At 48.3% G+C, this 26,488-nt stretch overlaps 1 protein-coding gene across 9 annotated transcripts in view; it reads left to right on the forward strand.

The window, feature by feature from the left end:
- Positions 1-24,702, forward strand: part of TNIK (TRAF2 and NCK interacting kinase) — a 161,268-nt gene extending 136,566 nt beyond the window's left edge. For 7 of the 9 annotated variants that reach the window (XM_075761563.1, XM_075761558.1, XM_075761562.1 and 4 more), the window contains 13 exons: positions 450-547; positions 4,798-4,982; positions 8,126-8,252; positions 10,371-10,535; positions 14,059-14,173; positions 14,770-14,940; positions 15,237-15,380; positions 16,962-17,096; positions 17,361-17,461; positions 18,967-19,116; positions 20,374-20,533; positions 21,125-21,264; positions 23,161-24,702. In XM_075761563.1, the coding sequence (XP_075617678.1) occupies positions 450-547; positions 4,798-4,982; positions 8,126-8,252; positions 10,371-10,535; positions 14,059-14,173; positions 14,770-14,940; positions 15,237-15,380; positions 16,962-17,096; positions 17,361-17,461; positions 18,967-19,116; positions 20,374-20,533; positions 21,125-21,264; positions 23,161-23,244 (1,775 nt within the window). In that variant the 3' untranslated portion in view covers positions 23,245-24,702. The remainder of the gene's footprint in view (positions 1-449; positions 548-4,797; positions 4,983-8,125; positions 8,253-10,370; positions 10,536-14,058; positions 14,174-14,769; positions 14,941-15,236; positions 15,381-16,961; positions 17,097-17,360; positions 17,462-18,966; positions 19,117-20,373; positions 20,534-21,124; positions 21,265-23,160) is intronic. The other 2 variants (XM_075761560.1, XM_075761565.1) reach the window with 1 other exon arrangement.
- Positions 24,703-26,488: the final 1,786 nt, after the last annotated feature.

The following is a 26,488-nucleotide window of genomic DNA, read 5'->3' on the forward strand; positions in this document are numbered from 1 at the left end:
AGAGCTTTTAATTTATTACATACATTCACTGTTTTGCAGAGTGAATTTGTTTCTTTAGTAGCAAAAAGGGCAGTCCCGCTGTGAGAAGGCTGTCGGTGGAGGCTGGGCTGGGTTATGGTTTCTGTCACTCTATGGAGGGACACTCCAGATAGTCAGGCAGAGAGGAGCAGGAGGATTTTTCAAGACAACAGAAGCAAAACGTAGTGAAACTTTAGTAGTTGGACAAAAATTACCTATTTACAGGGCATCCAGTCCTGAGCCTGGGGTGTCCTTGTCAGCTTTCACCACTGTCTTCCTGCACTTCCTGGGCAAATAGCAGGGGAAGGGGCTGCCCCGGCGCAAGGGGGGGATGATGAAGCCCTCTACACCCACCCATCCCAGGCGATGGGGTGCAGCGACAGCTTTCAGCAGTGTGTAATTCCCACTCTCTCCGCTTGCCTTTCACCCAGGGAACACCAAGCCCGAAGGGTCCCCCGTGCTCTCCCACGAGCCCGCCAAGGTAAAGCAGGAAGACAACAGGGACGTGACGCGACCGAGCCGACCCGCTGTGAGTCTTAAATTATTTCCCGCGGGAACGTTGCCAGCCGGCTTGGCCGTGTTTGCCTTCGGTGCAGTAGCACAACCACGGGAACCCCAAAAAAGAGGCTAGTACCGTTGCTTCTCCAGTGGAGAAACTGGAAAGCAGAGGTACGGCGAGAGCCCGTGGGAGATTTGAATGCTTAAGAGAGTGCATGAGTTTTTATCAGGAGCCCAAGTCTAGGGGAAAGCACTTAAGCCTGTGTTTTCACGTGAAGCAGATGCTTAAGGGCTTTGCTAGCTTGGGCACAGTGGTTGCCGATGGCACATTGTTGTGTTCCGTGCTGCATGTCCCCCCCGCAGCAGCCCGGCGGAGGGATGCTCTGCTCAGGAAGGCTGGGCGACCGGCCCCCGACAGCCTTCGCAGCTTAAAACCAAACCTGGTAGTGGTCTCTGTACACTCCCGTTTTACTATTCTGAGCAAAATCTCATCCGAAGTGTTTCCTCCTGGTTTAATGCTGTTAACATTTGTATTTTAAAACTGCAGAGTTGGCCTAATAACGAAATGAATTTCCACTGCTTCTCTTTTTTAATGTGTATTAATGTTTTGTTGATGTGTTTTTTTTCTCTACACTCCACAGCGTTGAGCTAACAATTCTAATTTTATTTCTAACCTGCTTGCCCTTCCTCTGGCTTTTTCCTGTCCCGATCTGTTTCCTCTGATGCTGATTATTCTTCCTTTACCCACAGAGCTATAAGAAAGCTATAGATGAGGTTAGTGATATCTTTTCTCAGTGGGTCATGCCTATGCAAGGTTGACTAGTTAGCGCTTAATATCGAACCGTGTTTTCTTGGTGCTGACACTGAAAAAGGTGGCGATGCAATCTTGGGTCAGACGGGAGACCGAACGATTGCGTTTCGGTGCAGGGAGCCTGCCCGTGGGGAGGGGAGCGGCACTGCTGGTGTGTTCAGCTCGGCCGGGGCTGCCTGAAACCCGCTGGCCAGACCACTTGCATGGAGGCCGTGGCAAGAAGCACCCCGATTTTCACGCACGGAGCAAAGGGTGCTGCCATTGTCGGGCGTATTTGAAAGAGAAAGAGAGAGAGCGGAGGTTCCTTGTGCCAGTGGAGGTGGTTCGGGCAGCCTGCTCCGCTCACCGCATTCTGCTCTCAACTACAGCCCCCTGCTGCCCGCTGATTTCAGTGGGGGCATCGAGCGCTATTCAAAACATATTTTAAGCCTAATTCGAGTGAAGGCACTTGGCAAAGGAAGGAAAATATAGCAGTGGAATACAGTGGGTAATTCATTCTCATGGACCAGACCATCAGCTGTAAAGCCAGAGCCATCCTGAATGTTGATGGGCAATGCTAGTCTTCATCCAGCACCTTAAAAAAAAAAAAATTCTGAATTACACCTTTTTCACCACATGATAATATTTTACACGTGTGTACGTCTGGCCATGGTGAATGTTTAAATGTTCGTGGGAGAAGACCAAACATTCCTGATTTAGCATTTAACCTGCCTCCCATGTGCATCGCTGTGCACACGCTGCTGATACTGGGAACTGCGGAACTGTAATGGAAAGCACCGGTATCAGCAGCCTCTCCAGCAGCCTCTTTCCTCTAAAAATAGAAGATATGAAAGAAGGAAGATGTGCTGGCTAGTTAACTTGTTCTCTTGGATAAAACATGAGCAATGCGTTTTGTTTAATGAGGTGCTTTGTTAAGAAAAAAGCACATAAATCACTGCCTAAATAGAGGCAGCGTGTGTGCTAAATTCAAGTTCAATGAGCTATGTGATTCTGGAAACCAATCTGACTTGATTCCAGCAAATATTAAATCTAAAGAAGTCTTTGTAATTAAAAGTAATTAAAGAGCACTGATACTGTTAGCTTATGTATTATGTCACCCTCAGTAATAACATTTCAAACACGTGTGGAACTACAGAGCACTTTCTAGTTGTCAGATTGTTTTTGGTCCAAGAGTAACTCAGTGAAGCCGTTTAATCCTACAAAGTGCTCATTACTCAGAGAAAATGATAGCATCAAAGAATTAACCATCCCAAGGCAAAGCATTAACTAGGAAATACGAGTTATCTGATGATATCCTCTGGGACTATTATTGCTGTTACAACTTCCACATTAGTTATTAAAAACTAATTAAGCTGATTTTTAAAATACTTGACTATCTTCTAGTGATGACCAAAGAAAGCTGATAGGGTGCCTTGAAGCACGTTAGAAATGGAAGGTGCAAAAAAGAGGTAATTTTCGTGGTCCTTCGCTCTGACAGGGAAGGGTTCAGTCCTTGTCCTGCACTGCAGGAACTCCAGCTGCGATTTTAAGAGGCTCTTACACAGTCCTAAAGTCCTTTTTAAAATTGAGAAGGCTCTAATCCAACTCAAAGGCAAGTGCTCAATAAAGAGCGTATTTCATACTCTAAATGGAAAGCATTGTTAAGCTGTTGAAATTGTCATTGATTCTTCTTTAGGAAAAGAAACAATCATCATTGAAGCTGCTGCAGCGCTAATTAAAATAATTAGTTGTCGTGACTGCAGATTTGACTGTATTTCAATCCCAAACATGTTGGCATCGAAAATAAACTCTTGAAATCCCTCATTCTCTCTTTAATCATGATGAAGAGAGCCTTTCTTTAAAGGTACAGAGAGCATTTGGAAAGGGATATGCAGTACCCATCACAAGTACCCACTGTGGAGCAGGGATTGATCCTTTTTTTTATAAAACAACTAGCTTTTTGTGGTATACTAAAATTTACGGGTCTGACGCAAAACTCTCTGACGTCCATGGGAGTCTCTCCTCTACGTCAGAGCCTGGGCAGACCTGGGAGCAGAATGTGTGGCTGTCCGCCGGTGGGAGCCCGCCGGGAGGTGTGGGTCATCGATAATCAAAGTACAGATTGCTTGCAAATTCTTCCTGCTTCGCGATTAAAAAATAAACTGGGCTTGCATCTCAGCCGTAGAAGTTTTCCAACGTTTTCTTGACGTGTCGACGGGATAGATTTTAAGAGCTCCCTTTGCAACCGTAATTAGTATTGCCGTAGTCGCCCTGCTGGAACGGTAAACTGGAAATGCAGTAAATAATGAGAGTATGGCCGTAAGACAATTGTGGAATTTAGTCTTTTTCAATGAGTTTCTTTCTCCCTAATCCTTTATCTCTGACCGAATGCACTGATGCCTACCTCGGTCACTAATATAGGGAGAAATGGTAAGACTGACAATTGCGATGCTTTGTTCGTCATGTGCATGTCTTGTGCAACAGAGTTCTCTAACCCATTCTAATTCGAGCTCTCATGCTTTTCTGCCCTACTGCTTCCCCCTGCATTGCTATAAAAGCATGTAAGATAACAAAAAGTCTCTTTTCTACACGGTGCCTGCCATGTTCCTTGTTTTGAAATAGCAATGTCTATTTTATATGACTGTCGGGTCTGAGACCTCATCAAAGTCATGGTAAACTGAAAAATTCTTACTAGGCTTTGGGACTGCTCCTATCTTTTTTCTTGTTTCAAGGCTTTTTTTTTTTTTGGCTTTTTTTTTTTTTTCTCCCCTTAGCTTGTAGGCTGCCACATTTCACATAAAGTGCTTTATGGGTCCCGCTGAAGGATTTCTTTTTTTTTTTTTTTTTTTTTTTTTTATCATGTGGCTGACTCAGAGCTGTGACTCCAAAGTCTGGCTGAGCTGGGCGCTTCTCCTCGTGCTCCTCACCGCCTCTCGGCAGCCGCCCGACAGCGGAGACTCACCACGGAAGCAGCTCTTGACGTGGGGATTGCACCACTCCATGGGAGATGCTGTCATTGCTTCCTTCCCAAATGCATTTATTACAGAATAAATACAATTACAGGGTCTCTTTGAGAAGTTTGAAAGAAGAGAAAACCCTGCAGGAGAAATTCTCCAAGCCAATCTTTGAAATGACATTGTTTTCCAGTTTACTATGATGGTGACTGAACTTCACCTTTTCCAACAAATATAATTGTTGTGTATATACATATAAGTGTGTGTATATATATGCACATACACGTTCCAAACAGAAAAAGAAGAGGTTGGCTATTGATTTTTTCAGTGAGCGTAAATCAGTTTTGTTTTGTTTAATAAATGCTACATGCTACAAACATTGTCTTACGTTCGTCTCATGTTTGTAACGACTCCGTAAAGCTATTTCTTGTTGCTCGTGCTGTTAGCATTGGCTTTTGAAGAGATGTATGTGACGTTCTCCTCGCTTTAAATATAATAGCCATCGCTTTCTTGTTTTCTTGCCCCCATCCCCTTTAGGATCTGACGGCCTTAGCCAAAGAGTTGAGGGAGCTGCGCATCGAAGAAACCAATCGCCCCCTGAAGAAGGTGACGGACTACTCCTCCTCCAGCGAGGAGTCGGAAAGCAGTGAGGAGGAGGAGGAGGATGGGGAAAACGAGACGCATGATGGGACCGTGCCTGTCAGTGACATCCCACGGCTTATGTAAGAAGCACTTTCTTTTGGCAGGGGGAACTGTGAAACCGTGGTGTGTCTTGGTCTGGAGGAGCAGTAGCTGTGATATGGGACATGTCCAAAGCGCATCGGTGTTTGGTGACTGGCATTGGGAATGGTGTCATGATTGTAAGGGATAATTTACTCATATAAGTCTCTTTCCTGCTCCAAACTAGAGATGCTTAATGGGAAAAAATTAATTATTTGCACTGCGTATTCAGTGAACTTGGACTCCAAGCTGATGGACCTGTTCCTGCTGATGAGCAAGGCGGGTTTTTGGCCAGAGTGGACACACTTGACCTCACCCACACCTTGGGTCCTGCCCACGGGGTTGGCGTGTTAAAGCTCTGCCTGCTCTGGAGCCTGGTCGTGCCTCAAATCCAGCCATGCTGAAGCACAGTACTTGGTGGCCTGCCCAGTGCCAACTGGTAGAGCCAGGATTATAATAATCCTGAGTCTTTGCCTTTGATTTTCGTCCTTGGCTCAGTCACTGTGCAGGCAGCAAAACGTGCTGGGCTATAAACGTTGAAATTAAGAAGTCGGCAGACTGTGGTGTTGCGTCCCCATTATAGGTCATGGGACGCTTGTGCTTTTGTGTATCTCTGGATGGGAGAGGAGGGCAGCATAGCTTCAACGCACACAGACCAGCTCTCCTCATGCAGAGTGAGCTCGTGGAGCATCCCTGCCCAGGCTCCCTGCCCGGTGCTTTGCAGCAGTGGCACTGCAGGGGCGTTTCTGGGGGCTCGCCGCCTGGCAGAGGGGTCTGACTCCTGCCCCTTTGAATTCACAGAGGAGTTGTGGGAAGGGGGATTATTTGCATTTTTCATCAGTTCGTTTCCATTCTTCCTGCTAAATGAATTATTAGTCAATATAGGTCTACCTAGCTTCATAGTGGTGGGGGTGGAGCGGCACGGAAGCCCTCTGGGTGGCAAGGAGACCCACAGGGTCCATGCTATGCAGAGTGCCAAGCTGTTGGGTTGGAGCTTCCGTCCAGCAGAAGGAAAATCAGAGCTCTTGGAATTTGTTGGAGAAAGCCAGGAGACGGAGGGATGGCCGTGAATACGCAGCAGTTGGATGGGCAGTCATGCGTGCGAGAAGGGGCCTCAGGCTGCTCGCAGAAGAGGAGTTTCATCAGGAGCGGTTCATCTGTGCTGACATCCTTCTGCCAAACACCTCGCATGTGACACAGCACTTTTCAGTGGATAAAGCATCTCACTGAATGCTTTGCAGCCAGATGTGTCGGACGACAGGCACGGCGGTGAGATGGATGCCCCAAACCCACTGCCAGCCGAACGCTGCTTGCTCTATAAGGTCCTCTCTGTGAACGCGCCCCTGAGACTGAACGTTGAGGTGCAAACCCTTGTGTCACAGTGAGGTGGCAGGAGCTCTTTCTGTATCTAAGCCTTCGTGGGTATCTGCAGGCATGGCTGTGCTGCTCTGTCTGGGGAAAAAGAAAGCAAATGCTTGGCTTTACACCCTTATTTCACAAAAGGAAACCTAACTCGAGTTCAGACTAGGTGTAGTTGGGCATTTTTCTATCAAAGCTTTATTTTTCCTACGTTCAGTGTTTTTCCATTAGAAACTGGGGCTGAGAGAGATCATCTCATCTTCTTCTGCATCTTCCAAGTGATCTTTGTATAACCCATTTTTAAACTTCCCTGGGCATCCTCCCTGAGCACTGGGCTGCTCTTCATTCCACCTCTGTCCGGGTCTCTCCTCCTGTGGGATAAGCCCATCCATCTCTGTGTCCCAGTGGACAGCAGGGACCGTTTACTCCTTCCACCTCTACCCATACCTGTTCTCCATCTGAAGCCTATGATGACTCCCTGCGGCTCCCTCTCCTCTGAGCCGTGCATGCCGGCTCTTGCCCATGTACAGAGATTTCTTGCAGGGTGACGTGGAAACTGCGCACTGATGGAATTGGGGACCTCGTAGCTACCTCAGGCATTCATTCGCTCACTGTATGGCCTCAAAATTAACATAACCTCTTTGGCTCTGCTTTCTTATTTCTAACACTGGAATAATTGTGTTATTTTCTCAGCCTTTGGTGGTGTTGAAAAGCTAGTGGTAGGAAGGCGTGAGCTCCTCACGTGAAAGGTGCCGCAGAAGTATGACACGCTGTTGTTTGGAGTGCTTCGGGGATGCCTGTCCAGAGGATCCATCATTGAGTTGGGTCCCTGGGGCTCACCTCTCGCATCGGACCAGTAATCCCCTTGATGAATGCAGGCTTGCTTTGGCTTTTCACGCTACCAGGCTCCCTCATGAGCCTCTGGGCATTGACAAGTAGATGTACACAGGGATGACGTGTTAAAGAGTGAATTACTTCATACTGATGGAAAGCAAACGGTCTGTATGGCTTTTAAATGCAAAGTTACAAGTCTCATTAGCAACATCTTCATAACCGTCACCGGCATTTTCCAGCACACAAGCAGGGCTGGGTAATCCAGAGCCGCTTCGTCATTTGCTTTCGGTTTTGTTTGAATTCTCTTTAAGCAGCAGGTCTGCTAAGAAGGTAATGATAAAGTAACAGCGGCTGCTCACCGCCTGCGACATCCACTCTCAGGCAGTCCTAAAATTTAACGTGTGTGAGAATAAATGCCAGCCTCTCTCTTGAGATAGGAGCACAGAAATAAACTCAAGGTGAAATCATGGATTAGGGCTACATTTTCACCTGGAAAACAGCAAAGTGCTACAGGACACAACTTGTACTCCTGCCCGTGCCTCCTCCAAACCCCGTCCCCTCCCTCATTGTCTTTTGTCATCAGATGCTCTGATGCACTCTTCTCTCTTCAGGGGTTGAGATAGGGAAGAAAGGGAGTGAATTATTTATTTTTTAAAACTTTCTTAAGTAGAAAAAATGATGTAAGGTAGAGCAGGACTGCAACTCCTCGTGACCTGTTCATCAGTGCTCCTCTTGGGGCACGTTGGGATGAGAAAGGCCCTTCTTTGGTCTCCGTGCTGTATCTGTAGCGTATCAACCTGACCCTGGTCCTGTATTTCTGACAACATAAATAATTTCCCCATACATGTAATAGATATATTTTCTAATTTTTCTTCCAGTGAGATTAGAGGATTTTTCATCTAGTTTAGCAAAGGAAATATCCATCATTAATGCTTTTCTGTTCTGTCCTCAGACCAACAGGAATTCCTGGAAGCAATGAGCCGTACAACCTGGGAATGGTGACAACCCATGGGATAGAGACTTCCCATGCAGATACGTTTAGCAATATTTCAAGGGAAGGGACTTTAATGGTGAGGGAGGTAAGTTGTAAAACAAATATTTCCATGGAGCATCTTCAGGAGGTTTTGCCCATGTAAGCACAAAAACTAACAGTGCTGTGTGTCCGGAACACAAAATGACTGAGTAAATTGTGCTCGTTAGCGCTCTCGTAATACAATTTACACTCGGAGCAAATGTGACAAGTGCAAATGTTTCTCAGAACTACAAACAGCAGTGAATAGTGATGTCAGGGCACGGCAGGGAGGGTGCTCATACAAATGACTCTGCCGTAATCCCTCGGTAGCTCCAGGCAACAAAAGTTACCTTCAATTTAGAGTGTTTAGCTAATACGCTCGGAACCTGGCCCAAAGTTTCCCCTCTTCTTTCCACCCTTTGCCACTGTGTCAGGGGTTTGTAGAGAATTTGGAGGCTTTTACCAGGAGCTGGTCCTGTTTGGGGAGGGCCGAGCCCCCTGGCTCTGGTCGGCTGCGGTGGGAGCAATCCTGCAGGATGGTACTGGAGGAGGGAGGCAGAGGAAGGCTGTGTAAGATCACCCTCGGTGTTTCTCGGTTTCCTGGTTGCTGGAACGTGCTGGCGATGCTGCTGGAAACGCAGACGGGTAGCAGGTCTCCTGGTGAGGGGGCAGGAGGCTCTGGCAGTTGGTAGAACAGGGGGGTCAGTCTCCTGCCGGCATGTGAAGGAGGTGGATGGGAGAGGAGAAGGAGGGAGGGGAGGTTGGAGTCAGCAATCATAAAGGAGGAATGTTTAGATCAAATGCAAACCAGGCTTGAGCAGCATTCTTAATTCCGTTTATATAAAATATTCACATAGGAAGGTTAAAAAATGAATGCAGCTTGGAAAGAGAGGAGGGAGTTAGCAAAAGAAGTCGCAACACTCGTGCTGCTCCACGAGTTTTGGAGCCGGACAGCAATGCACAGCCCACCTAACCCCTCACTGGCATGGAGCCGTTCAGAGCAGGGATCCCGCAGCCTGGGCAGCCCTCTGCGCATCCTCGTAGCTGGGAGGGTGATGCCGCTAGGCAGGAGAACAAGTCACTGCTAGAACAGGCAGCCATTTCTGCAATGAGCTTGGTGTTCAGCCTCACAGCTGTAAAACACGTGCCACACCAGCGAGGCTATTTCAGGAAACAGTGATGCAGAAGGGTGTAAAAGCCAAGGGTGAGACAGACAACTGGGAAACCCCTTTGGGAGTGTGATAAGAAACCCAAACTGCAGCCTCCTGCTGGGTACTCACTGTTTGCTCCCCACCGTAGCCATCAGAGGACAGACTCGCCAAGGTCAGTGAGCTTTGGGCAAAGGGCTTTTCGCTCTTTGGCAGGACAGCAAGGTGGTTGAAGGTGATGGAAGTGAGTGAGCAAAGGATGAATGTTGTCAGGACTGATCAGAAACGTGGTGAGCCTGTTCAGAGGAAGTTTTCCACTAATCTCAATAAATAGGCAAGTCTCTATAGTGATCTCATTGATGTGCTCCAGGTAGGTGCGATCCATCAAACTGGCAAATATTTCAAAACGACAGGGAAGGTTAGAAACTTCCCAGCAACTGTCTTGCACGAGGTGGGGGTGGAGAGGAAGGGGAAACGTAGGGAAGCCCCGGGAACCTTGTGCGCAGAGCAAGATGCCAGTCGTTCTGCCGATGCTGCCGCTGTTCACTGCTGTTTTGGGTTACAGAAACATGCGATGGGGGCTGTGTTGGCATTTGCGGTCAGGCTACTCGCTGTTGTAGCTGTGCAAAGCCGTTAAGGCTAACGCTGATCAAGGGGTCAGATTCTGCTGTCACCGGTGGCCGTGTGGGAGGAGAGCTGGCCATGGGGTTTGCACCCATGGTGGCCAGAGCAGAATCTGCCCTACGTTCCTTGTCTCAAAACAATGGTGATCAGGCTTCTCTCGCTGTAACGTGGCTAATTACTCTGTATTGACTTTGTGATTAATCCTGTCTTTATTTCTCCTGGGGTGGGGGGTTGGTTTGCTGCTTGCCAGCTTGCATGGGGATGGAAACAGAGAGGGTCCTTCTCCTGCGCTTGCTCTGGGAACTGGGGGACTGCCAACGGCTTGGTTTTGTTCGGGTTTTTTTTTTTTTCTCTTCTTTTTCTCTTTTTTTCCCCCCCCTTCTCTTTCTTCCTCATGCCTTGTGTCTCTGCAGACCTCTGGTGAAAAAAAGCGTTCTGGCCACGCAGCCAGCAATGGCTTTGCAGGTCACATCAATCTCCCTGACCTGGTGCAGCAAAGCCACTCGCCTGCGGGCACGCCGACCGAGGCCCTGGGGCGAGTCTCCACGCATGCGCAGGACATGGACTCGGTGCCTGAAGTAGGTGGTGGGGGGGGGTCTCCTCTTTCTCCTTTGCATCGCTTTAAACAAGTATTAACATCTCTGCCCCGCAAAGGGGCTTCCCTGCTTTCCTCCCTCGCTTTCTTGGCTCTTCTCTCTCTTTGTTTCTGGTCCACGTGGGTGAGCGTAGTGGAAATGCAAGGGAATCTGATGGGTTACTCCTATATGCGTCTATAGCTGATGGTAGAAAAGCGTACTAGGTCTGCTCTCAAGCCCACCAGCTGGAATTTTGGTGGTGATGGCTTGAATGCTGCCAACTGATGTGAAAGCCCCATTTTTTTATTTTTTGACATATGGAAATACAAGAAAATGATGAGAGCCAGTGATGCCTTTCATTTCAACTGGGCCCAGCTTCCACCTGTGCGATCTCTGATACTTAGCATGACTCAAAAGGTCAGCAAAAACCGAAGCCAACAAAATTCCGGATAGTTCTTCAGACTAGAAAAAATCTGCCCGCCTTTAAAATCGTGCGTTTCCTGTCATGGCAAAGTGTTTCTCCCTGGTAGCTGTTTTACAGGGACACGATTGAACATTAGCATTGTATAAGGTGTAAAAAGTCCTAGAAAGTACAAGCTGTAACACAGAAGACAAGGGAATCAGTGTTTTTTCCTTACCATCACCAGCTGTGGGAACCGGGCACAATTCTCTCTTTTCCTGTGAAAAATCAACCCATTTGATGCTAAATAAGCTATGTTATTTAATTTTTTTCTTTCCATTTTGTTGGTTATACATCAAAAGTTGTGTCATTGTACTCTCTTTCATAGAAATGATGTACTCATTTTATGGTGTACTTTTACTAGCGGTATAAAAATAACAATTGCTTGGAATTGGGCATTGATAAAACGTAAGAACAGATGGTGCGTGACTTGATCGCAAGGTTTTACCCGTTTCTTCGTTGCCTTTAAAAGCAGTGATGAGAGAGTTTCATCCTGAAAGTAACACCTTCCGCGGTCATCCTGGGACTGCTAAAACACAGGCAGACAGTACGCAAGGATTGGGTTTAAATATATTCATTTATAGAATACCACCCAAGAAGATCTTTTCCATTTCTAAAACTGCATTTTTAGGGCTGACTGAGCCGGGAGTGGGTGGAAGTGGAAACTTAGGGATTTAGTTCACAGGCTTCCAGGTGACTCATGGTGCTGCGAGCAAAAAGAAGGGAGCAAGCACGACCTCGCCCTGCAGCATGATGCTGTCTCCATAAGCGACCGCAGAGGTTTATAGGCAGTTGAACAGGAAGATGAGGTCTTAATATTTAAATAACAGGCTTGAAAGTTATTAAAATGCCAGCTTCTTAGGAGAATAACTGAATCTGAGCAAAGAAAAGAAACACTCGGTGCAGTGGGATGAGGGGTTTCTTTCTAATTCACTTTTCAGAAAGCACCTGGCTCTCAGCTGGAGAGCATCCCTGTAAATACTGATTTTTTTCCTCATCACTGAATTGTTGGTGTTTTATGGAAAAGACATCGAGCAGAGGGAAAAAATTGTGTATTTCTTGGATATGAAAGAAGCATGAAGTAGCGAGTATATCTCACACAAATGTGGCCGTACTGTGTATGTAAATGCGGTATCTGTTCCCTGCCACAGGCAGTTAACTCCTTCCATGGGTCTCGGTTACCGTGTATTTTTTGGAAATCCATCCTGTTTCTATAGAAACAGGCGGGCTGTCAGGGGAGTAGAGACGGGAGGGAAGCGGGATGCGCAGTGTGGTTTTGACAGGCGTGGGGCATGGATGCCGGCTCACCCATGGATGCCAGCCCCAAAACGCTTGGAAAATCCCGAGCCATGATGGTGCTACCGCACCCGATGGTTTTTTGCCCCTAAATCTTTTTGTGGCCCACTGGAGGACTGGTACGAGCCCAGCCCGGTTTCGGGATGGATGTTCCCCGTGGCACACCTCCCTGCAGCACGGGCTTGTCCCCACGGTTGTTGTCAGCTGGGGGGCCGCGGCGGTGGGCATGGGGAGCAGCCTGGGCTCTGGTGACTCGGTGACGTGGCAGCTGAGGAAGATTTATTTCAGGGAAGGAAAACGTCTCGAGGAAGAAAAATGTGAGCAGTAGTGCTGCTGCAGAGTGACTTGGGTTTTGCTGCTGTTACAGCTCTTAATGGAGCTCATCGTAAAATATATCCTGGGTAAATACTGGAGTAGGAAAAATAAGATGCTCAACGAGGGGGGGAAATCACAACGCTTTCCACAGTCCACAAAAAGGCTTTCCTTTTGCTTGGGAGAAGGTCTTAGCCTCGTTTTCTGCCTTAACAACACCATGGCTTTAAAAAAAATGCAACATGATGCTGCAGTTTGTTCCTCCCCGAATTCCCGTGGCAAAGTATTGGTTCTGACATTCTCTGTGATACGTTCAGGTTGTTTTGTTAGCTTAGAAATGGCCCTTTCTGCAGTCCCGCTTGAAATCCCACCATTTAAAACACTTCATGGAAATCACAAGCGACCCGTACATGTGGTCCCCATGGGGTGTGCTGAAGACCAGACTCGGGGGGATGGAGCAATGTCGGGGATGCTGTCTTCTGATGAGCCTGAGTATCCAAGGTGGTTTTGAACGCTCCCTGTTCAAAAGCTCTGCCTAAAGCACCGCACAGCTCACTCTGAGCCTTCCCCGCCTCCAGCACTTCAGATCCTCCCAAAACTGGAGCCGCCGGGTGTGCTGAGGGGCATTGCTGGGTCCTGCCTCAGTCATAGGTGTGAGGACCCGCGATAACAGCCCCGCAGAACGAAAAACAGGTGTTTTGCTAGAGAGCAGACCTCTCCTACTTTGCCAGGGGTGTAAATACTTTGGGCTTAACCCAGCAAATCCAAGGTAACAGGCAGTAAAAGCAGAGCAGTATTAGGGCTGCGCGAGCTCTCCAGCGTACGCTTTTCAGGTCCTAAACTAGATCGTCCACGACCTGTTGAAATAAAATCTTTGCTCAGACTGTGCTGGTTGGCGTTTGGCTTTGGCACAAGGAGAGCAGCAGTCGCCCCTTTTCCAGCTCTCTGAATTACTCTGGGGGTCACTGGGCCACTGTCAGCTGCCCCACGCCGGGGCTTTCCGTGGGCTCCCAGCGCCATCCTGCCAACCTTGGCTGCACGGCAGGAGGGTGGGAAAAGCAAACTCTCACCTTCTGGACATCCCAGAGCGGGCTTTTTTAGGTAGGTGTTGCCTAAAAACATGCAGACAAGTTGGGTTTTACCTGCATTGACTTTTGCCTCTGGCCCTTCTCCGCTAACCGGTCTCACGGCTGTGCTGTGCTTCTGCTTGCGAGAAGAGAGCAGAGTCGAGCCCTGCTCCTCTCGTTTTCTGTTGCTCATGGACACTCATAAATGTAATTTAATGTTTTTTCCTGATTAGTTATGGGGGAGGAGGAGCAGATGTTCACGGAGGGCTCAAAGGGCACCGCAGGGGCAGGCACTGGGTCTGCTAATGAAGAAGTCTATACGTATACACACATACACAAAATTATTGTTATTCCGGTGCTCTGAGCTCTCTCTGTGCTGTTTGTTTTCCAGTATGGTATGGGAAGTAGCACCAAAGCCTCTTTCACCCCCTTTGTGGACACCAGAGTGTATCAGACCTCACCTACTGATGAAGATGAAGATGAGGATGAAGAGTCATCTGCTACTGGTAGGAGGCAATGGGGCCAGTTTGAGAGGGGAGGAGGGTTTCATGGAAACCAGGTCGTGGAGCCTGAATAACCCCACTGAACCTCTTCTACATTTCACTATGTCTAAACATTACTCGCGTCTGCATCCTTGCGCTGTCCAGTTTTCATCTAACTACTTCTCCCCCACCAGTAAAATGCCACCAGAAAGGTCCAGGAGAAAACAGGGAACAGCAGAAATCCACCCACCCGTCTGCCTGTGCAGCCAGGAGAAATGTTCCTGGCAGAACTGGGAGGTTGTAATAGCTCCAAAAAGCTGGCAGTTGCTCAGAAGTCATCGAAAGTGGGTGGATGTGGGCAGGCAGGCAGTGAATAGTGCTGATCAGCTCAGTAGGCAAGGCTGGAGGTTTGGGAACATCACCTGCTGATGGGTTTGATGGTGGTTCCAACCCGTGAGAAAATCCTGATGATCCCTCTTCAAGCTAATAGTTTCTAACATAGTGATGACATCAGAAAATAAACCCAGTATTGTCTTCCTATTCCAAAAAAAAAACCTGACAGAAGAGGTACATGCAATTAGTCCATCATACCTCACTGTTTTGTTGTGTTTCTTTGCAAGCCCTGTTCACCAGCGAGCTGCTCAGACAGGAGCAGGCCAAGCTGAACGAAGCCCGGAAGATCTCAGTGGTGAACGTCAACCCCACCAACATCCGTCCCCACAGCGACACCCCGGAGATCCGGAAATACAAGAAGCGCTTCAACTCGGAGATACTCTGTGCTGCTTTATGGGGTAAGCCCCTTATCACACCGTGCCCTCAGCAGAGCTCTCCAGAGCGTGTGGCTGGCGATGGAACGTGAATGTGTCATTGCAGAACCAAGGCCCTGCCTCTGTTTGTCCCCTTCTCCATCCCGGGCAAGGCTAATGTCCCTGAGTCCCTGCGCTGTACGAGTGCTTCTTCACGTTCATGGGAAGATCACAGCCTTAGCTGGGATCGGTCGGTCACTCGGTGGTAGCAGGGACGAGCTCAGGGTGTTGTCCTCGGGAGCAGCCATGGCCCCCGGTGCCCATTGCCCTCTCCTCTTCAGGTGTGAATCTGCTGGTGGGCACAGAAAACGGCCTGATGCTGCTGGATCGAAGCGGACAGGGGAAGGTCTACAACCTGATCAACAGACGGCGATTTCAACAGATGGACGTACTCGAGGGCCTTAATGTCCTCGTGACAATATCAGGTACGCCTCTCGTGCTCTCACCACCTCATTCACTTTCTTGGCCAGATTCCCCAGGCGGTTCCAGCTCAGACAGATCCTGCCCACTGGGAGGCTGGAGGTGGCTTATTCCAGAATCAAAGGCATTCGATCTGCAAGAACACCTCCAAGAGCAGTTTTCTCCCATTGTCTGCCAGCTCCATTTCATCCGCAGCGCTCCGTCCTCCTTTAGCAGGGAAGGGAAGGTGCAGGATGCAGGCGGGATACAGGCAGGATACAGGCAGATATCCCAGCAAGGCAGGGAGTCATGGCTCGAGGGGGCAGCGAGCTCTGCTTTTGAGTCTGTTTGGGTCTGGCCAAGGGAGCCATGACCCATGGCTTCAGGGCTCCAGCTCAGACCATGGCTGTGCTCAGGGTGCCCCTGTAGCATCCTGAGGGCTACAGGCTTGTCACTGTCCCTGGGTTCAGCCAGGAGCTCCGGAGCCCTCAAATCGGGCTCAGGGGGTGATTCCTGGCAAAGAAGCAAAAACTCTGTGGTCCAGTCTCCCAGGAGAGCGCCCAGCATCCTCCCTGCAGAGCAGCCCCCTGAAGCACGTGGGTGGCAGAGCTGGGGCAGAGCCTTCCCCTGCTGACACCTGCCCCACAGAGCTCGCAGAGGACAGCAAGAGAAATGCTCGTTAGGAAAATGGCTCGATATCATCCTTCAGTTTACTTTCGTGTTGTTCAACACCCACCCAGGCTCACTCGGCATTCGCCGGCAAATTCCTGCTCCCTCCATTCAGATCAGCCTCTTAAAAAATGCTGCTTCATCATCTGCCTTGGTCTGCAGCTCCCCTGTGGTTTTGGGGATACAGCTGTAGGAAGAAGGGGTGCAAGATGAATGGGGGGGGGGGGGGGGCGGGGGGCGCTCCCCAGGGACCACCAGCACATGAGACGGCGCTGAGGACAAGCCCTGGGGACTTGTGGAAACCCACGAGCAGAGCCCCTGGTTTATGGTTTGGGTGATCTCCCACCGGCCTCAGTGCGAGCTGTGTCCTGTCCCTGCCATGGGGCTTTGCAGCAGCAGGGAGCTTTATAGCAACATCGCAGCCATCCAAGAGGCATGTGGGAATTTGGCAGCCCCTCAGCACTGCAGAGCCCAGCACCAGGCTTGTCGGCAAATGGCGGTGCCTGCCGCAGACCGAGGAGCTCGCGTCTCAGCTCCAGTTGTACAAAGGAGAAGAGAGGAAAGAAACCAGGTAGTTGAGTCGTTGGGTAAGCCCTGAGCTGTAAGAGATCTGGGGTCACGGCCCCGCTGTGCCCACCCGTCTCTCCATGAACACTAATTTATAGGAAAAGGAACATTTCCAGCCTGCGGGAAGCAAGAGCCCAGCTCTGCCAGTATCCACCTGCACTCTGGGAGACGGAGGTCTGGGCTCTGCTTTCCATACTTCTTTTTTTTTTCCCCAAGAAAAAAACCAACACAATAACTAAATTACTATTTTCAACTTCATTGTGAAACAAACTTTCATTTTATCATCTCATGAGTGAAAATAAGCACTGAAACCTCAAGATTTCCTGTGCATGCATGCTCTGCTCTGACAGGGAAGTTTCCTTTGCCAACAGGAAAGAAGAACAAGCTGCGTGTGTACTATCTCTCCTGGCTGAGAAACAGAATTTTACACAACGACCCTGAAGTGGAGAAGAAGCAGGGCTGGATCACAGTTGGGGACCTGGAGGGATGCATCCACTACAAAGTTGGTGAGCGGCCTCTCCAGAAAAAAAATGTCTGGAGGGATGCATTTTTGCTCTCTAGTCTTTGATGTAACCTGACAATTTCTCTTAAAATATGAGTAGACCATAGCCACAAATGAATTTGGAATTCATTTGTATGTATTAGGTGGATGCTTTACTAAATGAGAGCCAGCAGAGAGACAGCCTGAGAAGCTGTTCCTGGAGATGAGTTGTTCAGCCTTGTTGGAAAGAAAGTGAATGTTTTTAAAATCAGTTTCGTTTTCATTTTAGTGAAATATGAAAGAATCAAGTTCTTGGTGATTGCCTTAAAGAATGCTGTAGAGATCTACGCTTGGGCTCCTAAACCATATCACAAGTTTATGGCATTTAAGGTATGTTTATCTTTTAACCAAATTACACTTTGTAATTGTAAATACCTGAGATTTCTGTACTAAGCAGAGCAGAAAAGCATCTCGCTTGTGTAGCTGTGCTCCTCGGGATGCCTGGTAGGCACAGGAGACAGGATACATTCTGGCTGAAGAGGTGGGATACGTTCTGCTTGTGGCTAACAGTTGAGTGTTAGTATTAGCGTATGCTCATATACTTGGGAAGTTTGCAGAAAGCTGACCAAATGTCCATGAGTAAAATTGAGTTGGGGTTTTGGAGGGGCAGGGGTTTGTCTTTGGTTTTTTTAACCTCTGACTACTTTTTCACATACAGTATGAAAACAGCTTGGCATTATTTTCCATTTTTATTTTGCAAGGTCCCCTCCCCTTCCGCAGCATGGATTCTGTTTCAAGACAGAAAGTCCAGGAGAAGTGACCCACTCTTTTTCTCTCTTTTTCTCTCCCTTTTCATCTACCTCGGTTTCCTTCAGTGAGACCTTTCTCCTCTATAACCTGCCAACGGGTATTTTGTACTTAGTCCTGTCAAGCACTTTTCATCCTAAGCTCTATGCAGAGACAAGTCACAAGGGGCAATACCTTCTGGAGATGTTCATGCTGAGTAATCTCATTTTGCATCCTTCCAGCACAAATGGGCTTATTCAGTATTAGGTCACATTTGCTTTTTCTGAACAAAAGCCAGAATAAGTGGGCGCAGTGACACGGAGAGCTCCGCAGCATTAAGGTGGCCTGGGATCCAGCCTCTGCAGGCTCCGGTGAGGATGCTGGTTAGTGCTCCCGGTGCTGCTTCTCCAGTCTGGGGGTGCTGAGCATCCTTGGCAGCGATCTGTCGGGATGGTGGGAAATACCACCCACTGCTTTTCCCTGTCAGGAGTCAGAGCAGTCCTTGCACAGAGAGCCAGGAGCTCTTTTCTCTCCCTGGGGGTGTTTCACCCTCCTGCTGAGGACCTAAGCCACAGAGAGATGCTCTGTCCTGGATCGGTCCATGCCAGGGAGCTGGTCCCAGCCTGCATCCAGCAGGTTAGATTGAGCAGGGATAAGCAGGTCTTTGCTAATCTGACTCATTTCACTGCCCAAACCGGAGCGGTGATCCCTGCCAGGAGGGGAGGTGGGTGGTCACAGCTCTCTGCAGACTTTGATCTCGTTACCCTGAGCAGCACCAGCAGCGGGGCTCCCTGCACGCTGTGTGTACGCTTGCTCGTGTAAAATTGAGCTGTCGCCTTCCTGTAGAGACCAAATCCTCAGGTTGGCCTTGGGCTCCTGGGGGAAAAGAGCTGTGCTTGGCAAGGGTGAGCGCTTATCTGCTGGGATGGCTGGAGCCAGTGGGTGACACCCTCTGAGGCATCTGACATAGGAACAGAGAGACAGGAATATAAATAACCACACATTTCGTAGGAAACACAGTCAAACAAATATGCTTTCAAAACCGTATCAGGCTGCTGCTGTGGGGATTTGTTGGTTTTCTGTGATACTCACTGAAGGGATTATAAAAGTCTTTTGCAGATCTCCAGCACAAGCCGTTGCTCGTGGATCTCACTGTAGAAGAGGGTCAGAGACTCAAGGTTATCTTTGGATCACACACTGGTTTCCATGTGATTGATGTAGATTCTGGGAACTCTTATGATATCTACATACCATCTCACGTGAGTACACGGGGGAGTGCTGCTGCATGACTAACGCAGGTCATCAGCAAGGTTTGGACAGGCCCTTGGTGGCCCAGAAATGGTGACCAGTCAGGTGACATCTTGCCATGGGTATGACATTCTCCGGTGTCATCTTCATTGGTACACTCTTAAAGGGGACTCGGAGGTGTCACATACTTCAGGTTCATTATTTGCACAGGCTGTTTCTGTCCTCGTGCCTGAGCAGTCAGGTTTAAGGTTGCCGTATCCCACAGAAGGAAGAATCTGTCCCTACGCTGCATGGAGTGGTAATGGAGCTCTCTGTAGGGCAGGACACCATGAAACCAGGTTCTTAGTTGTTGGACAACATAGACCCACCAAGAGCTGGCTGCCCAGCGCACTATCCCATTGCATGGTGTCCCAGATGTGCTCACCAACACTTACCTGTTCCTGCTGAGGCTGTGCGGTTTGCCCAGGCGAGGGCTGCAGGATTAGGGTAGCCCAAATCTCAGTAAACCTGCTGCTCAAAACTCCCAAACCCCTGACAGCAGGGACTCACCACAGAACCTCTCTCAGGTCCATCAGCTATTTCAAGAGAGAACCAGTGCTACAAAAAATACTGTAGACGAGGATTTCCTTGTTGGCTCGTTTAAGCTCCATCCATGCTATTGGCCCAAGCAAACTGGTCCTGAAGAAACTGAGTCACTAATCAAATCCAGGAACTGCTGAATCTGATCTGAGAAGCAGAGCTGCCCCTGCGAGAGCTGGCAAGAAGCATAGGGAGAAATGGGCAGCTGGGGATGGTTTTGTTGTCTTAGCTACAGAAGGGCAGACGTGGGTGGAAGGTCACTGTATCTGCCCTTGGAGCTAGAGACTGCTAAAAACCCGGGAATATTTCCTCCCTAGGGCTACCTGTAAAATTCTGGGGTTATTTGCCTTAATTTGAATAGGAGATGGATTCATCAGTCAGCAGTCACTTATGTGTGTTGGAGCCAAGTGCCAGCCGTCAGTCTTGGGGGCGTGTGTGTTGTGATCTCTCTATAATTACTGAACCTGTTTATCCACGACGTATCGAACAGCTTTGATGGTAGGGTAAACATGACAGCTTTATTCCCCTTCGAGGTTATGTCTGAAAGCCAATGCCTGTTTGTTGAATCGAGGGAGGGTTTCGTTCTTGGGTTGGCTTGGGGTTTTGTTTTCCTAAGGCTCTCCTCCCTTCCCCTTCCCCGTTCCTCCATTCAATGTAATTCTGACTTTCAGGGTTTATTTTAACTGCAGATTCAGGGCAATATTACTCCTCACGCCATTGTCATCCTGCCTAAAACAGACGGGATGGAGATGCTTGTGTGCTATGAGGATGAAGGCGTATATGTGAACACCTATGGACGGATAACTAAAGATGTGGTGCTCCAGTGGGGAGAAATGCCTACTTCTGTGGGTAGGTCAACCCTTCCTCTTCACCTGCGTAAAATACAAATGACAAGTAAGATGAGGAGTCTAGAATGCTGAGATGGAGTCATTTGGGCTTTTATCAATGGAGATTTATCTCAGCCAGCTAAGAGATGTAATTGCTAAATCCTGTGCAATAAGAGCAAGTGCCAATTTGAAGATTTGAGCTCCGGTTCATCTTAGATAAGATAATATAAGCTGTTGCACAGGTGGGATACTGGGTTGAGTGGAAGAGGGGCTGAGTGCGGAGCTGGGAGCACTTGGGTTGCTCTTCTACCTCTGCTGTTGCTCAGCTCCACGACCCGTGGAGGCAAGCCACTGCCCAGCTCCTCACCCACAGAAACTGGAAGAAAGGATAGTTCTTCTGTTTAAATTACTGAGCAATTTCTGGATGAAAAGTGCTATGTAGAGGCTATTATCCCTGCGAACACATGCCTGGCCACCTGTGCCTCCGGCAGTCAGAGCTTTGCCATTGATCTACGTAGGCTTTGAATAACAGCTGATGAGAGCTTTTCTGCCTGTTGCGTAATATTTAGCTCAACACACGTGGTAACACCTACCAAACGCTTCCTTTTGACAGCCTACATTCATTCCAATCAAATAATGGGCTGGGGAGAGAAAGCTATTGAAATCCGGTCAGTGGAGACGGGACATTTGGATGGAGTATTTATGCACAAGCGAGCTCAAAGGTTAAAGTTTCTATGTGAAAGAAATGATAAGGTAAGTTCACTTCAAAGTTTGAATCCATGCTTTAAGCTACAAGCTACTTTTAGACTTTAAGTCTGGTTTATCTTGAGGTTAATTAATCTGAAGGTCCTGTTTAATAAGTAGTGCCTATAAATCCACTCCCAATTGATTCTCTCCAGTGGATGCAGACCTCAGCCTGTGTTGAGAAGATCTGCGAGATCTCTTCCACCTCTAGCTGAGATCTGTGTTGACTTGGCTCGACTTTCTCCCAAGTCTTGCATCCGAACATTAATTATCAAGGCTGCCAAGTAAACTCTGCAAAACTTGAGAAATGGTAGCAGGAAGGATGCATAAGGGACCCTGATTTGAGCTCTGATGCAGAAACATTTTGATGCCTATTTAGATGCTTTTTGATGCATCTTAAACTATTTTCTCCATGGAACCTCATCTTTTTCTGTGGACAGCACTGATAAATACTGCTCCGGAGGGTCACCAGAATTGCATGGGGAACGTGCTGTTGTGTAGATGACCCCTGCTGCAGGTGTTGCCGATGGGCAAGGGGTGCGGGGAATGAGGGAAGGAGAAATTGCCGGGGGAAAAGGAGTATTTGCTCGGAAGAGATGGTTGAATGCCGAGGTCTATTTCTGCTGTTGGTATTTCCTCATCTCACAAGGTTTCACCAAGATAAATCAGAACCATGCAGCAGGGACTTCTTTCGTAACGAGCACGAGCATGAAACACGTGAAGAAACTGATTGCTCCGTCCCCAGAGCAGGGTTTGATAATGTGCAATAAATAATCAGTTTATTGAACAGCTGCTCATTAATCGAGCATTGCCCTACCTGTTCCATGGAGTTAGGCTGGAGCTCTGTGGGAAAAATGTATCCGAACCTTGCAACCGAGTATACCATGGGAAGCTGCCCAAGAAGCTGAATTTAAGTTGCCCAAATACCCCTAGATTGTTTTTTTTCCTGACTTTTGAATACTTGACTCCACAGCTTTTGTACTGGTTTTTTAGAGTTCTTTTTCTGGCTCGCTCCTAATGGTTTGGGTTTTTCTGGGGGGGTCCTTTTCTGAGAAAACTGGGAAAAAAGCCACCTCGATCTATCTAAAATACTGGAACCAACTGATCACCGGTGGCTTTGAAATACTAAACCCAGATGTTTCTTTTTCTGGAGAAATGGTTAACAATGAAAGTCACGTGAAGATTGAATAATTTTTATTTAAAAAGGACAGAGGCTTCAAATTGTCCCCTTCAATATTTGCAAATTATAACTTACTTATTTTTTAAGACTTCCATTGGGGTCAAACGCTGGTGAATCCTGACAGAAGCACCAAAAATAGTATTCTTCATGCAAAGTCTCGAAACGTTTCTGTGCTTTGAGCATATTGAAGGAAAGTAGTTTTCCCGAGCTTTACTTTCAGGAACAGCTGAAATACCAGGACTAACTTTTCCAAAGAAAACCGTTTCAGACCGAGACAGATACTGACCCAAATGGTTAATGTTTAGCAGGATCCAAACCACTGACAGTCCTGTTAATATTGCATAATAAATGGTGCCATGGCAGTAAAATCTGATAAACTTGGTATTTTTAAGGCGTTCCAAACCTTGCTGTCTTTGGTAGTGATAAGCAAAGGAGGTTTTATTACTGTGTTCACCAATAGTAAGTGGTCTGATTTGATCCGAGTCTGGCATGGGTTAGTTCCGGCCCCTGAGCTCCGTGGAAAACAGAACCAGGCATAAAATTATGTGGGTCCATGTAAAATTTCTGCTGTCAACTGGGGCAAAGGAGCAGGGAGGGAGGTTTAGGCAGAGGAGACCACAGGGTGTGGGGCAGCTCCTGCTTTCCTCGCTCACCGAGACAATTAACAGACTTTTTCTTATAATAATAACAATTATTAATATGGGGGGGTTTTTTCTTCAAAACAGGTATTTTTTGCATCGGTGAGATCTGGAGGAAGCAGCCAAGTGTTTTTCATGACCCTCAACAGAAACTCCATGATGAACTGGTAACAGACGAGCACTTGGCACTCACCGCCATGGCATTATTTCTAATTTAAAGGACATTAAACACGTGGACTAACACTGTAGAGGCAGATGCGGAGGGCCCCAAAGAACACCGCTCCCCACGCTCCCCCGGTGCCATCAGCCCTGGGGCGGGGGCTGGACTTTCGCGCTTGGACCCCCCAAGGTCTCCTGATTACGCTGTGTTATAGTGGGTTATGAGTTTTCCTTTTTTTTTTTTTTCCCCCCCCAATTTTACTTTTTCTTTGTCCCCTACTTTGTAAGAACGGGGAAAGAAACAGTGTCAAAAAGTCTGTTTTTAATTCTGTCTGCCTGCTAGCATCAACTATATAGTATGTTGTAAAGTTACCAATTAAATCTGGTGAGAGACAGCACAATAAATGTACCTTTTATCTTTGTGATGAAGGCCATAACCGTATAGCTGGGTAATTTTAGAAATCTTTTGCCTTCACCAACATTTACATGTTGCTTTTGGCAGCAACGGCTTAACAGATTTTTAAAGAAGAGAAAAAATAATAGGTTTTTTTCCCCTCTTTTGGGAAATGGATTTTAAATGGCTAAACTACTAGCCTTAGACTAATAAAAATCAGCTACCATTTTTGTCAAGTCTGTCAATCCATATTTCTATATGGATCTTCACATAATGGTGTGTCTTGATAGGGACAGAGGTGCCATTTGTTGTTGCTCCGGAGGTGCCCGCCTGCCCCGGGGCTTGGCCGCGGGCGCTGGGTCGGGGGGACCGGAGGAGGAGAGGACGGCGGAGCGGTCGGAGGAGCCCCGTGCTCGCCCCCAAGGCGGGATTTGTGGCCGCAGATGGCTCCCGGGATGCCGCGGGCGCCGGACCCCGATGCCGAAGCCGGTGCGAGCTGCGGGTGCTCGTGTCCCCCCTGCCCCGAGCCCGGAGCTGGGCGCTGGCGTGCGGAGGCAGCCGGCGTGGGGACGGGGAAACAAGCTGCCCGTCCCCCGTGTTGCTGGATTAGGCTTGTAAAGAGCTTAAAAAAATATATATATGTGTGGTTTCTTCGGCCGAGGGTCTGAATCTCTACTCATTTTCCGCCCCCTCCGCTCCCTAGGAATTACCCAACATACAGTGAAAGACAACATCCGTGCCGAACCGTGTGTGTGTGTTTAGTTCAGGTTGAATCGTGTCCTTATAAACTCTGCTCAGTTGATTTCCATTTTCGGTGCGTATCTGGGGTTTTCTTTCTCAGTAGCTGCAAGCATGGCCGCCTGTGGTGTTGGGGTGTCGCATAACAAGGTCTGTGTTGCTGGTTTTAACCTACCTCGTTTCGGTTGGGGTTTGTTTTTTGGTTTGGTTTATTTTATTTTTTTTTTCCGTTCCGCTGTCGATCACAGCGCTGTTACCTCCAGCGACATATAGAGAGCTTAACTGGCAATCTTGGTGTACTCAGTAACGATGGCTTTATTAAAAAATGATTAAATCAACAGGACTTGGTCAAACTTGAATCTTTATGGAGGGTAAGAGGCGTCACGGGGCAGCGGGGATGGGATGGGCCACCCTCGCCTGTAGCATCCCGTGGGCAGGGCTCTGCGGCAGCGGTACCTGCGCGGGCAGGACGTCGGTACCGGCAGGGATTTGCCAGCGGCGGGATGTGGCATCCAGAGGAGCGCGGGCCAGAGGTGCTTTGCAGGTGCCACCCTCACTGGGCACCTTTCCACCGGTGCGGTGCAGCCCCGCGCAGCAGCAGCCTGCCCAGTGCCTGGCTAAGCGCCCTGCAAAGAGTTGGGATGGCCGTAAGACCACGATACTGGAATTAAAACCCCACACAAGTCCCGTTGCGGACACTGATTGCCATTGGCTCTTCGTTGGTTAAAATATAAATCAAATGAAAACAGAGCTTTTTATTAAGTTATGTTGCAAATTGATAACAAATACACAGCTCTGGATGGGTTTTTGGGTGGGTTTTTTTTTTTTTTTATTGTGGGGTTTTGGGTACAGTGACAAAATAGAAGGGAATCGTTGTGTTTAAACGTACGATAGTTTGTTGAATGTATTTTATAAAATCTGAGAGTCATTTGAAACAAAAAGCATAAGAAACCAATATTAATGCAGTCTCATCTCCAGAGTGTGCGCATGGACATACCATAGAGCAAACGCATTTCTCGTGCCAGTAAAACACAAAACTGGGACATTAAGCTATGCCTTTTATATTTTTGTAAATAAACCCCGGGGTGGTAACCGTTAGCAGGTCACAGAGGTAAAGTGGCTTTTCAGGGCTCCAAGTCCCGACGCCCTTTGCCTGGAGCGTCTCGGGAAAGCAGCGGGTTTGGGCAGGATGAGTGCGGGGGGACAAGGCATGTCTCCTGCAACGCTGCCGGGCAGCGAGCAGCCGCCGAGGGATGTCTCGATGGGCCATCACCACCTGAAAGCTTCTGCTCTTCCACAAAACCAACCCACGATGATTATACAGACATGCTTTCCCCTCCAAATACTCCTGGCTTTGCTTTGCTTTTGTTGTAAGTAAAATATGTTTGTGGCCGATCAATGCTATCAGAAACTATTTAATCTTAGTGTTGTAAGGAAGTAAAGCGTGGCACTCTTTTTTAACACCCTGTTTCTGGGAGTTTTTACCGGGGAAACTGTAACTCATTTAGCTGAGCAGTGCTGCAGGAGGAAAGAGAGAATTAACTTCCGTGCATGTGCAGGAGTCACTTGAGCCCGCTGCAGATTCAATTATTTATGGAGTTGCTGTGAAATATTGCATGAACTTCAGGGACAAGTCATACCCTCCGTGGTAAATGAAAGAAAAGCCCCGAGAGCTGACGTGAGGCTGCGCTCGGCCGCGGGGTTAGCCCCCAGCACGCCCAAGGTAAAGGATGCTCAGAGGTAAGGCCGTGGCAGCTACTCGTAGGGATTGAATGCATTTTCAAACCTGTTTCAGAATGATTATCAAATGGCATTTTTCTTGTTGCAAGATGGTTTGGGGGTTGATGATACTACATATTTTTGGGACAGAAAGGGGATGCTTGAGGTGACCCTGGCCCCGGCCCCAGAGCTGGGCTGGTTGCTGCTACAGGTGACGTTCCCGGGCTGCAATTCCTTGTCTCGACCTGAGCCCGTGCAAATCCATCGCTGCTCACGCGACAGTTTGTGCGGTGACGCTACGTAATTGGGGCCAACGTGAGCATCACATGCGGTTCAGGGAGTAAGATGCCGGTCGCAACCACCGCACCCCTGTGGCATCTGTTTCCTGCCCTGCGTAGCGCTGCA

This window comes from Balearica regulorum, chromosome 9 (assembly GCF_011004875.1).
Source record: "Balearica regulorum gibbericeps isolate bBalReg1 chromosome 9, bBalReg1.pri, whole genome shotgun sequence".
Lineage (NCBI taxonomy): Eukaryota > Metazoa > Chordata > Aves > Gruiformes > Gruidae > Balearica > Balearica regulorum.